This window comes from Protopterus annectens, chromosome 11.part0 (assembly GCF_019279795.1).
Source record: "Protopterus annectens isolate FY-2018-M chromosome 11.part0, PAN1.0, whole genome shotgun sequence".
Classification (NCBI taxonomy): domain Eukaryota; kingdom Metazoa; phylum Chordata; order Ceratodontiformes; family Protopteridae; genus Protopterus; species Protopterus annectens.
Genome location: NC_056745.1, coordinates 720,789,737 through 720,804,271, shown reverse-complemented (window position 1 = coordinate 720,804,271; position 14,535 = coordinate 720,789,737). Strand labels below are relative to the sequence as shown.

General features: G+C 37.0%; 1 protein-coding gene across 5 annotated transcripts in view; it reads left to right on the top strand.

Moving 5' to 3' along the window:
* The window catches only part of ADA2 (adenosine deaminase 2), an 823,901-nt gene that overhangs the window by 341,154 nt on the left and 468,212 nt on the right, over nucleotides 1-14,535 (top strand). For all 5 annotated transcript variants that reach the window (XM_044088185.1, XM_044088184.1, XM_044088186.1 and 2 more), the window contains one exon: nucleotides 9,314-9,524. In XM_044088185.1, the coding sequence (XP_043944120.1) occupies nucleotides 9,314-9,524 (211 nt within the window). The remainder of the gene's footprint in view (nucleotides 1-9,313; nucleotides 9,525-14,535) is intronic.

Sequence of the window (14,535 nt, the reverse complement as noted above, 5' to 3'; positions counted from 1 at the left end):
GTAACACCCAGTGCTTCTGCTAGGTGTCATCCAGTGGTGGATTATAATAGGGGCATTTAGAGTGGCTGCCTGGGGCCAATGACTTCAGAGTGACCAATCGGTCTGGCATGCAACTTAAGAGGGACCATTTTATTTTTAATATTTCCCACTTTGCTTACAGTATCTCACTATGTATAGTGTTTGCTCTCTGACTAAAAAGAGAATACTTATGCAGCGCCAACTCCTAAGCTAAAATTATGTTTAAAAAATTCCAAAACATATCATCATAGCTCTCAAATGACCTGATTTGGGTGGGACATCCTGATTTTACTGACAAATTGGTGGGCTTTCTCACCCTTTCTGTTGACATACTTCCAGTCCCGATTCAGATCTTGTGCACCTGGATTGCCCATAAGCTTTGATTGATAAATCTGCCAGCTTCTCCTTTAATTGGTGTTCTTGCAGTGCAGCAGTCTTTGTATTACAAGAGAAAGGGGAGAGTTAGAAGTTGCCTTGTTTCACTGCTGTCATGTCTGTCTCAGTTGTGGTCGCTACTGTCTGTCACAGCCTCATTGACTGTATAGTAGATACAACCTTCTCTGTGTCTGGACTGGTATTATTTTATAAAATACTTTACTGAGCCCTCAGTCTCTCAGAGATGCAGCATGCATGGCAGCTGTATAACCTGAGAACCCACCCGTCTTGGTCCTGTTCCTTTCTCTAGTTCACAAGAAACTGAACTTTTGATTGAATAGCAGAAAATGATTAAAAATTATGTCTTCTATTATTCGATCAAGTTTCAGTTTCAGTTATGTTATTCCTATGTGTTATTTATATATTTAGCTGGTAAGGTAGCTTGCTGTCTCACTCCTATATCTCCGACTTGTAGGGGCAAGCCCAAAACATGCCATTGAGATTAAACTAGCACATCCAGGGAAAACTCATATAGATTTAAACAGAACATGACATTAAACTGTTTGTTTTTGTGCTGACAGCGCAGCCTGAAGGACCAAAGGTGCACTCAGTTTTTTTAATGTTACTGTTCACTTTGTTTTTGTCCGTTTTCTGTATTTACATTTAACTGTGGAGAGAGGCTTGTTATAGTTCACTCTGAGTGATACTCATTCCTCAGGTAGACCCGCACTGGATATATAATGAAAAACTTTTTAAAATGTGAGAAGTCCAGAATGTGTTATATAGTTTTCTGGTCAGTTGTGGTTTTCTAGCTGGAGTTTAGCTTTAGACTTTAATGTATAGTAAAGTAAGGACACAGCCAGTTGGCCAAGTAAGGAAGAGGAATCTACACAGTCAACAAAACAAAACAAATAGAATTATCTGTGTCTAGTTTTTGTTTCCTGTACTGAGATTCTGCTTCCATATTTTGCCAAAACTCTTCTAAAGCTGAACTTCTCTCAGTGATGAAATGATGTTCATCAGTGAAGGCTGTCACTTATTTAGATCCCATCTGTATGATGCGACTCCTTCAGCTGCTACTAAGTGAAATAAATTATGTACTTCATAGTGTTTTTACTGTATGTATATCTGCAATACCTGCATGTCAGAAGTTTTGTTGCATCTAATGTGACTATAAAAATCACTGCATTGTGGAAAATACGCTGCTTTTTGTTCTGCTCTTTTGAGGTTTTTGAAAATAATGGTCCTGTATTACTGCATAATGAAATAAACCCAAAGGAAATTTTTAAATTTAATACTAGGTGATAATGTGCTCTGTTTAGTCCCTACGTTGGGATGGTTTCGCAAAAAAAACACTATCTCAGAGTCTGCTACCACAGTACTCAATGCAGTTACTCTTGTAATTTGATGTAAACATGGACTGCCATCCATCTCACTAACTAGTAATATATGTAAGTACCACACTGATAGCAGTGCATTCATATTATTTTAAAAGTACTGTTACAGCAAAACACACAACTAAACCATTACTTTTATCAAATTTATATCTGTGTACCTCCTTATCATGGTACAATTTTTAATATTTCATGTATGTATTTCTTTCACATCACATAGCCAAGAACTTGCATGCGATCTTACTTCAGTTCACCCATACACATTTTACTCATGCAAAAGTAGAGTTTGTTTCAACAACAAAACATTGATAGGCCATCTTAATTTATATTGACTAACCCTGCAAAAAATACTAGGTTAAAAAAAAAACAGATGTCATCCACAAATGGCTCTCCAGAACACACTGCATACCTAGTATCTCTTTGACTCCTGCCAGGATATTATATTTAAAAAAAAAGAAAGTCATCAACAGCCCCCAAAAGACATTGATCACTAACATCTGGCTGGCCCTCTCAGAATATTAGGTTAAAAAAAGAAAGTCATCAACAGCCCCCAAAAGACATTGATCAGTAGCATCTGGTTGACCCTCCCAGAGTATTATGTTAAAGAAAGAAAATCATCAGCAGTCCCCAAAGCACGTTGCCTCCAGTGTTAAAACTCTGTGTGCATACTGTTTTATGCTTTACTTCTACAGTGATTACAGATATTTGGATTTAATTTACAACTTTTATTTCAAATTTTATAGCATAAACACTGATAGACATTTGCTAATCAAAGCAGTACAGTCTTACAGTGAAAACAGACTTAGCATTAAAACTTCTCTGCCTTTGAAACTCATTCATTGAAATGGCACTGAAACCCACATTCAAAGAAAATATATTTGGCCAGTGGTGGGTGAAGATTACCTTTGTGCTGTTTTTAAATCATAGGCCCCTTGCACACATTTAGGACCATGCAAAGTTTTTTGATTCACCTTCCTGATTTATTCAATTATAAACTATATTAATTAAATTATATCCCTTGTATAATACAGCAGCACTTGTTAGACTGCATTTTAAATGTATAGTTTTGAACATTTTTCCAGTAAACAATGAAGCAAATTATATGAACCACTAATAACAAAGCTGCCCAATTTAGAACATTTCAATCATAAAAGGCCACTCAAACTTCTGTAATTACAACCCACCAATATCAGTCAATATGCACAATCTCTGCAGAAGTAAAAGTCATCTGAAATAAATTCCACATTAAATAAATCTGAATCTAATGAAGAGTATGCTGCTAGAAAACAACTTTATATTTCAGTGTTTTCATCTACAAATTCAGTGCCTACTTCCCTTGAAGAATACATTGCATATGTTACATTAAAAAATGTAAGCTGGTATGTTGAAATAGGGAATGGATGGCAAACTGAAAAAACAAGTTCATGGTTAATAGGCATCTCTATGCAAAGGAGGACATACTCAGGACTGCAGCGCCCTAAAATACAAATGTATATGCTGTGGGAGTAGAACCCACAGCTTTCGGCATCAAGACGCAAGTATGCTACCTGTTGTGCTACTAACACTGCTTTAAAACTATACCACAATAGTTAACCCATTTGCTAAACAAAACAGTTGCACATTTTAAGCAGATGTGGCATAAGCAGCAGTAAACTTCTATTCCAATACAAGAAAATGCAGCTAAAATATCAAACATCCAAAAAAAGGTGTAATGTTGTATCTTCCAAATGCTGTACACCATCCATACATAAAATGTAAGAGTTCACAAATATAAAACAAGGCATCATAATATGAATAAACTTACAGCGAAATTAGACATCTTTACTATAAACTGAAAACCAACAAGTTCTTAATAGTGTAAAGGTACTTCTTGCAGAGCGCACTAGTCATACTACAGTAATTACTCGAGTATTACTCTTGTTGCTCTCTTCCTTCACAGCCTCCAGAGGTACTCCTTTGATTGTGGAATCTGTTTCTCTGATGATGCACCCTAGCAGTCTGGACTCTGCCACCACATCCATCTTTTCCTAGTAGTCCAGTCATCTAAGTGTGGATAACACCCCCCAATAATTTCATACCCCCCCTTCTGATCCTTTTCTGACTCTTGTTTCAGTGATTTCATTAATTTGCTGCAAATTCATATCAGAGTTGTAATGACCAAATGCAATACTTTATGGTTGCTTGCAATGAACCTTAACTGCTGTGTTTCTGGAAACTTAGCCAATCTTTCCAAGTTCTTCCCTAGACTCTCTCCCACTGCCGTACCCATCTTTGCTATACCAGTGAAGATGCTCTTCCTTCTCTCTGTTCCCTTAGGTATGTCAGAGGCAGCCACAGTGAAGAGCAATGGACCCTGGTCCAACACCTGTAGTACTACACTATTCATTTTCTTCATATTTAATGTTATCATTCTCACCACAAACACCTGTGCCCTGCCTTTCAACCACTCAGCAATCCAATTCCTACCTCTAGTCCTTGCTTATATACAGGACTGAATCATAGGTCATGGAAAAGTCTGAGAAGGCCATTGCTTCTAGTACTGCTTTGTCAGTTTCACTAAACACCTTTCCTCAGTCTGGATCACTTTCAACTGATAGCTCCTTTTAGTCACAAACTCTTGTTGCACTGGAGAATGTTATGGTGTAGGAAAGCAGACAGTCTTTCTCTGGATTTTTCCTGCTATTCCAATACGTTATGTCTGACTTTGTTGTCCCTCCCATTTTTTTCTTTTTACCCCCACTTTTTTTTGCACTACCAATAGCAAAATGACATTTTCAGAATCGATTCTATGAAATGTTCATCTTTCCTTCACAACCAACTGCCTGTCCAGTGTCTCCTTTGTTCTGGACTTCAGCCAGCAAGCTTCTGTCCCAAACCCTCTGCTTTAAAAATATTTTTTCTTTGTCTTTGCCGCTCCTGTTTTCATACACTAAATGGATCATCTAGTGGCAGTAACCTTGAATACATGAGGTTTCTAAAATGAAGAAAGCCATTTTTAGCTTCCTAACATTAACTATATATATGATGCCTCACATATTTCACCTGCATTCAAACGCTATGTTTGAAATGTTCAAGAAAAAAGTATTTAGGTTATAGTGCTAATGTTAGTTACTTATCTGTTAATTTGTTACTATTTTGCTTCGTAAGTATGTCCCCCAGTTGCATATTTTTTCAGCTTGTCATTATTAAATAACTTCTTTGGAGGCCCTCATTGTCGGATATGCTAGACATATTCACAAGCTCTGGAGAAAAGTACAAGCATTGCACTGGTATTTTTTTACTTTTAAAGCTCAACTTTCCTAGCCAGTAACATTATGCTGCTTTGCATTTTATTTTATCCCCTCCAACCGAAAATATGTGTTCAGCAGGTCCTAGTACCAGTTTACCACTTAGAGTTCCATATAATTTAATAAAATGAATTAGTTTTTAGTTTAAAAAGGTACAATTTATTAAACTTGGCATCAGTCTTCAGAGATGCAGATTTCTTATTCAAGAAAACATTTGCTTAAGTTACGCAAATGCTGTTAACCTTGTTGTAAGTGGACTATAGCACGTGAGGCATTGACAGAATAAACAAATGTGAATTAATACACATACTTACTGCTGACTGTTTCTCGATCTCTTTTTCCCAGCATGCAAAGTGCAGGAAGAGAGTGAGAACCAATCAGTAGCCATCCAGCCGTCCACGTCACATACGTGACGGCGGATGTGGCAGTCCGATCCCCTTCCACTTTACTGCAGTTACAAACTGCATACATTTCTAGGCATCTGTACACTGATGCCTTCTTTTCTTAATCTGGACTGCTTTTACAGCAGTCCAGATTTACAGAAACTATTTTTTTTTTAAACTCAGAACTTGCCAATCATGCGCAGTTCGAGTTCTGGGATTTTAACAGCGAGTCAGTCGGACTCGCAGCTAAGCTAAGTAGCCTGCCAGACAGTATACAATAGTATACTAAACTACTAATTAAATATTTTATTTTTTTAAATGTTGTTCTTTTTCTTTATTTTCACAGCTGGGGGGGGGGGGGCTGCAGCCCTGCAGTCCGATGTCATGAGCCGCCACTGGAAGTAATCCAATACATGTATTCTGGAATGTAAATGATGTTATTATTTCTGATGAAAGAGAGAGTTTCTTCAGTAGTGGAAAAAAATGTCTAGTGCCAGTAGATAATTGAAGTTTTAATTTTGCTGGAAAAACTAGTCTAACTTTAATGTTATTTTGCTTAAGGAGCTTGATGAGTGGCCAGGTTTTCTTTCTAAGTTCCATAGTCTTAGATGAGTAGTCACTGTCAAATTTAATAGTTGATTGACCAAATTTTACTGGAATTTTAGACCAGACAGATATTAGTACTGGTTCTTTGTCCAAGTAGGATAAGAATTTGACGGTAATAGGTCTGAGTTTGGCTGAAGGTCCAGGAAGAGATGCTTTTCTAGTCAATCTGTGTGCTTTTTTTCTGCCACAGGAGAAACCTTCTTGTAAATTAAGTACTTTTGAAATCCAAGATGTTAGGAAAGAAACCATATCTTCTCCTCTGACTTTTCTGGTAGACCAAAAATTCTTAAGTTATTCCTTCTTTCTCGATTTCCTAGATCATCCAGTTTTTTTTTCAGATAACCAGGAGTTATGATTTTTTGATGCTTCTGTCTGAGATTCATTTTCTTTGAGTCTATTGTCAATATCATATAGTGCATATTCAAGGTCTGATATTTTTGATAGTAATTGTTGAAATAAGTCTTTAAAAATGTTGATTTGTTTAAGACTAACTTCTTGAAGATTTTCTTGGAATCTATCTATTTAATAGATAGATCTTGAAGAGTTATTGATACCTGGTGCAATTCTTTCTTAATAGAAGAATCTGCATAGTTGTTCGTAGAGTTGCTCATTTTTCAGTATGTCTGAATATATTCCCTTGTATAGTTTGACAAGAATTTTTTTTCCAAAAAAACTCTAAACTTTAGAATGTTATAGAAAAGGCACTTAGGAATCTACAGTAAATAAAACTTTTACTAGTTTAATACTTTTTCGTGTCAAATTTTATATATTTTTGCAGATCTCTAAAAAAAGCTGTTAAGTCTGTGCATTCTTGGCTCTGCCTCCCGTGAGCTTATCACTTTGTTTTCTGAATATAACTTGAGCCTTTACCCAAAACTCTTTAGCCTACACCCTTATCTTTTTACATGCATTTCTGTATAAGCTTTAAACAATGTTAACAAATTTTAAGACTATTAGGCATATTCAGAAAGAAGCATGAAGTGACTGTGCTGCATTAAATAGAATGAATGGTCAAGGAAGTGTCATGAGGCTCAATTAAATGCAACATTGACATGCCTGGGACAGTGCTGCATAATGAAGACATACAGTCATGAAAATGGCAGGCACAACACAACTGAGCTGACTGTGCTATGAATGGTCATGTGACCTGAAAGCAACAACATGCAGGTAAAGTACCTGACATTATGCATGTTCACATGCACATCAAGGCACTACCTGCTTGCAACATTGGTAGATCGGGGAGACCATACAATTGTTACACACCAAAGTGCCATCTGTCTTTATTTTATAAAATGGGAAGGAAAGGAGGTGATAGGACAGTCAGAAAATAAGAACAAGCAGGGAAACACACAAGTACCAAAAGAAGTTGAGAGGTACAGGGTGGGGGAGAAGGCTATATATTTTTTGGGATAGATGCCGTTTCTTATTTCATGGAAGGAAGATGAAAAGGGAAGGAAGCATATTCTGAGTAGGAAGGAAAATGTAAGGGTGGCAGCAGGGGCTCATACACAAACATATAACAGAAACAAAGACTGAAAGAGGAAGTATTGACACGGAAGGGGGCATATTGGAAGAATGCCAACAGGGAGTGATCAATTGATGATTTGTAGGACTGAATGACAGACAGGAGAGGATGAGTGGTGACATACAAGGAAGGTGATCACCATGATGGGGGATCACTCTGACAGGTAGATATAACCCAAATCCATATTCATAGAAGGTGTTGCAAGGTATGTAAACCAGGCCCCTGGTACTTCAGTACATATTCCACCTCAGTAAAAAAGAGTACGAACCAGATGAACGCCAACCAAATAACAAAAATCAGGAACCAGTGGTCAAGGCAAAAAAATGATGAGAGCTGTTTAGCGTAACAGTTTATTCAACGCTTTCGTCAAGAGACTTCAGGTGTTGCACGGTATGTAAACCAGGCCCCTGGTACTTCAGTACATATTCCACCTCTGCTGTCCTTACAGTAGATACCATTGCACAGTGGTGTCCATTCTTGCAATTAGCACTGAGTGAAAAAAAAGATAGATAAGGTCTTTTGAGTTTCTGATGTTGTTCTCTACATAGTTGTTGTCTCTGTTTGCTGTTCCATTATGTTTACTATTATCTGTTTCCCTTGATTTCTCAGGCTAGTGTCACCAATGTTTCTGTAGCACAGAATGTTATTATTCTACCTCAGCCCTGGCTCTCTGTTCTTATGATGCCACTTGCTGAGTGTCAAAGCACACACACACAAAAAAGACAGAAACTGTAAGAGAAGAGCGAATCTTGAACATCACCTGATGTGGGGGCAAGCCCCCCCACACATTCCATAAACGTATGCGTTCAAAGTCTAAGACTTCCATATCTCACTGAAAATGGAATATTCTGAGAAATGGCTATCTTGCACTTAGTATATGTAAGTCTGTTTTTTGGCCATTCAGTCTCTGTGTTTTGAGACTTGCTGTACCAGGTCCTGAATATTCAGTTGGTTACCCCAGCCCTCCTTCAATTCCCACAGAGTTGTTGTTGTTGTTGTTGTTGTGTCTTTCGACTTTTCCCAGTTAGGGGTCGCCACAGAGGAACTCTGGTCTGCTAATGATTGGCAGTAGATTTTTACGTGCCGAGTTGCCAGCTCTGATGCACAACTTTCGAAGGTACGCCCATTCACGCATGTCTCCACACAGAAGATGCTCTAGCTGAGAATTGAACAGGACAACGTCTTAGTGTGAGGCGACAATGCTACCGCAGCACCACCACCGCAGTAGGGTCATACATATAATTAAACTATATCTGACTTTGATCATTGTCAGATGTACATCAGCAAGACTCATGATATGCATTGAATACATAATTTGGCTCCACAACACTGAATGTTAAGCAGTCACATTATGAGGGATTCTCACAGTGTAACCCATTCACATGATAAGGTAGAAGCCATTGCTAATGCGTATTTAAGGGATGCACCTTGTTTTCAGCTCATGGCTGTTCTCAGAAAATAGGCCCAATTTATTTGGAGTCTAGCTTTGAGTCTAAGCTTAAGGCTAAATTTAATGATTGGACAGGAATTAACTTGCCTGCCTCACATTTAGCTCACGTTTCAGGTAGACTTCCTTGGAAAATATCTGATACTATGTGCAAAGGACTGTAGGTTAGATAACACGCACTGTTCTGTTTATGTTAAATTAAGTATGCTGTTATATAACAGGTGATTTCACTATTTTATTTTATTTTGTTTTTGTTTTCTCTTTGTTCTTTTTTCCAGTTTAATCAGAAATCTTACATTATTCACGGAAAATCCAGAAGTGGCATATCCATCCCAGAAAGCCGTTTGGGAAAGATTTGAAGATATATTTAGTGTATCCAGTGGCCTAATTTCTTATGCTCCTGTATTCAAAGCTTACTTCTATGAAGGTCTTAAAGAACTGTATGAAGATAATGTACAGTATCTGGAATTAAGAGCTATGCTGCCTGAGGTAAATTATTTATTTCCAAATACATTAAAGAAAACAACAATAAATAAGTTGCCTACCATTGTAGCAATGCATTAGCATTTCTGGTAATACGATTTGAAAATATGCCATACTGATGAAGAGTTAACCAGTGTGGCATGTAAAAGGCAGTAATTGCATACTCTTCACTTCATCAGAAGACATATGATGTTTCCTTATGGTATGTTCCTAACTGATGATAGTAGTTATTTAATAAAATACTTGGTAATAACTCAAAGAAACTGCAAGCACCAATAAGAAAAGACCAACCAGTTTTCACTTATTAAATAGCTTGTGATAAAACTAGGAACTGTTACATCAGAAAGTAAGGATTCAGTGTCAGTACTAAGCCGACATTCAGAAAATATGCATTATCTCCTGTGAGGCTGTGCAACTCTCACTCCCATTTAAATTTGTCTCACTACACGAACAAAGTAATGTATGAGTGAAATTATTTCATTCATCAAAACCCTTTAGAGAACATCAGCAAAATTGTAGGAGAATTATATTAATCACAGCGCGCTTAGCCATTAAAATATGGCGTTTTTTTTTCCAAGAGAGATTAAATAAATAAATCTATATTCTATGACTTATTAGCTGGCCTTGTGTAGGACATTTTCTGTGGAGAAGAAGGGAAACTCAGATTTATCACTTTAAAGTTTTGCGCTAATATCATGTAGTAGGGTACCATTATAAACAAAATAAACCAATGACTGAAACATGTCCAATTTTAAAGAGAATTCCTCTTCAGATAAATTAAGTAAGGGAAATATTTGTACCAAACTGGAGAGTAAATAATCTAAAGCAAATGCACAGTTATCTGCATATAATAAAATTCAAGGGGAGGGTCTGTATAGTAACTGGAAGTAAGTCAGTTGGAATTCTGGGCGAAAACGAGAGAAAAGAGCAGGCAGGGGATTTTTTCCATTGTGTCACTGAGTATAGATGGAGGACATAATATTTGAGAGAATTCAGAGAGAAGGCCAGGAATAAATATACAAAACCAAGCCTTAAAAAATACTGAGACCAAAATGTTCAAGGTACTAAAATAAGTCTGTTTTACAGAGCCAAATGCCTTCTCGAAACTGAGTAGTACATCTGCTGTTTATTACAGGATGCAGCCCATATGGATTAGTTTAGTCAAATTTCTCGTGACCAGAGAAAATCAGCCTGTCATAATCCTATGTTGATATTGGTGAACTAAAATTGGAAGTAACTTCTTTGGTCTCCAAACTAAGACCTTGTCAAAGATGACAATATCACCAATAATTAGTAATAGTTTTCTACAGTAAGAGGGGAAAAATCCTTAGCAGCTTTTGAAAGCACTTTGATAGCAGTCTTAGAGAAAGGAATATTCCCTGCTTTATGTTTATCAGGATTTGAGGTATAACAGAGTGTTAGGACAGTGAAGCCAAGGACTCCCTAAACTAACAAAAGAGGTGTTAGCCTTGAAATTGTCTTTTAAATGAGCATTTACTGCTGTCTCTTATTTCTAATCAAGATGGTGTGGGCTGAATAACCAGTCCCCACAAATGCAAGAATGGGATGGTCACTTTGGGTACTGAATGCATTACCAAATAAAAGCTCCTGATTATCCTTCTCTTAACTAGATACAAACTCCACTTTTGTAGATGGTAAGCAAATCTTGTTCTTTGCCATTACTTCAGTCTGCTTGTCACTTTTCTTTGCATAGCCTATAAGTACATGTAAAGTTCTTAAAAAAAAAGTTCTGATTTTTGAGAATTAAGTATGTTAATTCTGCACAATGTGCCCCTATGTTGGCATGTTATAGCTGAAGGAACATAATTACATACATACATACACACAAATGTTTCAAGCACAGGCATTAAAGCCCTTCTAGCCTGCCAATATGCCAAAACACTTGATCCCATAATAAATGTCCAGGCTGTTCTTAAAAATATCTAAATTAGTGCTTGCTTTAATGTAATTTGGTAGTCTGTTCCAAGCATCAGCTACTCTGTCAGAGAACCAATTAGTACACTTCTCATTCCTATAGAATCTTCTACATAGGTTATCTGACGATTCTCTAGTACTTTTTTATAACCCCAAACATTCCCAGAGGCAGTTGTCCCTAAATGCCCTATATACCTGAATAAGATATCCTCTTAAATATCTGTAAGAGACACTGTACAAGTTCAGATATTTTAGTCTTTCATAATAACTTAAGATTTTCACATCCATGGATGCCCTTAGTATATTTCCGCTGTACTCTTTCCAGTTTATTCATGCTTGTTTTCCTATAGGGTTTCCATATTGTTATTCCATACTCAAGTTTGGGTCTAATGTAACTAACAAACAATAACTTTATTATGCTTGATTTCCTAGACTTTATAAATCTTTTTATACAACCTATAGTTTTATAACTATTATTAGCCAATTGGTTGATATGATTAGAAAAACTCATAGCTGAATCTACCCATATACCTGTCAGATCAGTACTAAAAGTTCATGTTCCAATGCCATACATGGGGCATTAAGTGTTATTAGGTGGTGCCAAGAAAAATAATTTAAGGTTGCACTATGTATGTTACAGATGGTCCAGAAAGAATGTAGTTGGACCTACCAAAATTTTCCCACTGCTATATGAGCTGCGGCAATTTCTAAATCATTCTGCAGACTACGCAACAATTCTTATGTGGGTAGTCTATTTGTATGGGGTTATTGTCAAACAACTTTAACTATTCCTGCAGCAGAAGCAGATGCCAAGGAAACTCATAACTGAATCCCTATGGAAAAGTCTAAATGAATTTATATACATTTTATTTAGAAGAGTCTGCCATGGCATGGTGTTCAGTTATCTAGATGTCAGTCATATGATAACCACTAACAGTGACATGCAGTGTGTGCTAGCATTTAATATGTGGCTTCTTCACTGTTCCCTTCTTTATTATACATGGCAGTGGTGCAGCGGTTAATGTTGTCACCTCACAGAAAGAGGTTTTCCAGTGTGATTCTCAGCTGGAGTGCCTTCTGTGCAGAGTCTGCATGTCCTCCCTGCATTCACGTGGGTTTCCTCTGGGTGCTCCGGTTTCCTCCCACATTCCAAAGATATGCGTCTGGAGCATTTCTCCTCAGGCCTGTGCTGAAAATAGTCTCTGTCCTAGTCAGACTTCTCTGGTCAACAAATGTTAAATAAATAAATAAAATTAAATCACCTTCATCTTGTTACAGATGACAACCATGGAAACATGGTGAATGATCTAGCACTTCTAGAAGAAGGGAAGAGGTATGATCGATATGTATCAAAAGCAAAGAGTTATATCCTGATTTGGAGAGTAAGTACAGCTGAAAGATAAAGAGATTTTTTTTTGCCCAAATTAGTCTGTTTTGAATGTTTTTTTTTAAAGTTAAACATGCTAAACACTGGTTTAAGACAAGAAAACTGTCTTCTCACTTATGCAGGTTTGCATCAAAACATTTTGATTTGCCACTAACCAAGATACCAACCAAATGAGAAGCATGTTAACTGTAGCTCTCCCAGTAGGAAATGTGATAATTGCTGAAAACAGACAATAAGAGTCAATTTGGTTTAAATTCAGTTCCTGGCTAAAGATGATTCTGTCTGGATGTCGAAGAAAAAATTCTGGGGGAAATAAAGGTAAAATAAAGGAAAAGGGTAAGAAAATAGTTGTGCTGGACAAGAACTCAGCAGAGAAACAGCAGGAAGCAGAATAGTATATAATGTGCATGCAAGTAATTGCTTCCAACAACTTTTAACAGAAAACTTCTCGGAATCACTCATTTTTTAAGTATGTGGGACCCAAGAGGACTACATAAAATCAAATAAGGAGAGAATGCTAGAAAGAGAGGAAGGATTAAATAATACATGTGATGCATTGGTCGAGTTTCAAAAGTCAGAAATGGAAATTAAGGAGAGGCTAACAGAAAATGAGGCATGTCAAGAAGAGCTGTTCCAAAAAAATGGCTTATTTGGAAAGTGACAAGGGAAAATCTGAAGCTTGCAGCCATGCCTGAGAAGCTGGAAGGAACAGACTGAATAAGCTTTACAGAGGCCAGTATTAGCAAATGAACTGTTGACCCAGAGCAGGACATACAAATACATAAGGCACATCATGTTTGTCACCTTAACTTTAGTCTGAGTAGATATACGGGGTCAGATGTTGACAGTGGTTACAATGAACCAACAAACTTTATTGGATGACTCTTAGAACGATCATAAGCACTTCTGGTATGTGTGGTCTTGTGTGTTTTTTTTCTTGCCTTGCAACATTTTATTCTTCTTTTGAATACTAAATGGTAAATTGAATGCTAAATGGGCAGAATGGGGGTGTTGCATGTGCCGTCATACCCCTCAAGTGTACCTCATTACAAGGAACGTACCTCATTTGGGGTCTTAAAAAGTTCATGTTCCTTGAAGTTCCTCAAAGGTTCCACATTGAAAGACTCTGTCGCACATTCAGTGTTAGGATTTTTTTAGTGAAATCCATTGTAAATAGAAATGAATCATATTAATTCATTAAAATATCTTCTTTATAAGTAAAACCAGCATATTTTAACCATCCTATGACCTTCCTAGCTGAAGTTGTTAGTAAGCCACTAGTATGTGTTCCACGTTTTGCCCATTAGTTCCACATTATGAGGGCTAGTGTTCCTCATTTTAGAGATGGAAGGTTGAGAGCTAGTGCCATATGTTGGCTAATTTGTTTTATTGTTAAATCTCTTATGTGCTTGTTACTTCTTATGGTCTGGCTGATTGTTAGAGATTTTCCTGGAGGGGAAGTTGAGGGCAGTCAACACTTTGAGTAATTTGATGAGGTCAACTTTTAAGTAGGTTTGGATTTCTTTTGTTATATGTTTAAAACATATGTTAGCTGGAGCAGCTTTTCCACCTTTCATCACCTTTAAGCCTCTCCTGTTACCACCCACTTTTCCTTAAAACTCCATTCCCTCTTAAAAAAGTGTTTTCGTCACAAATAACATCATGCCTCCTTCTGTCACAGCAACATCCATCCAG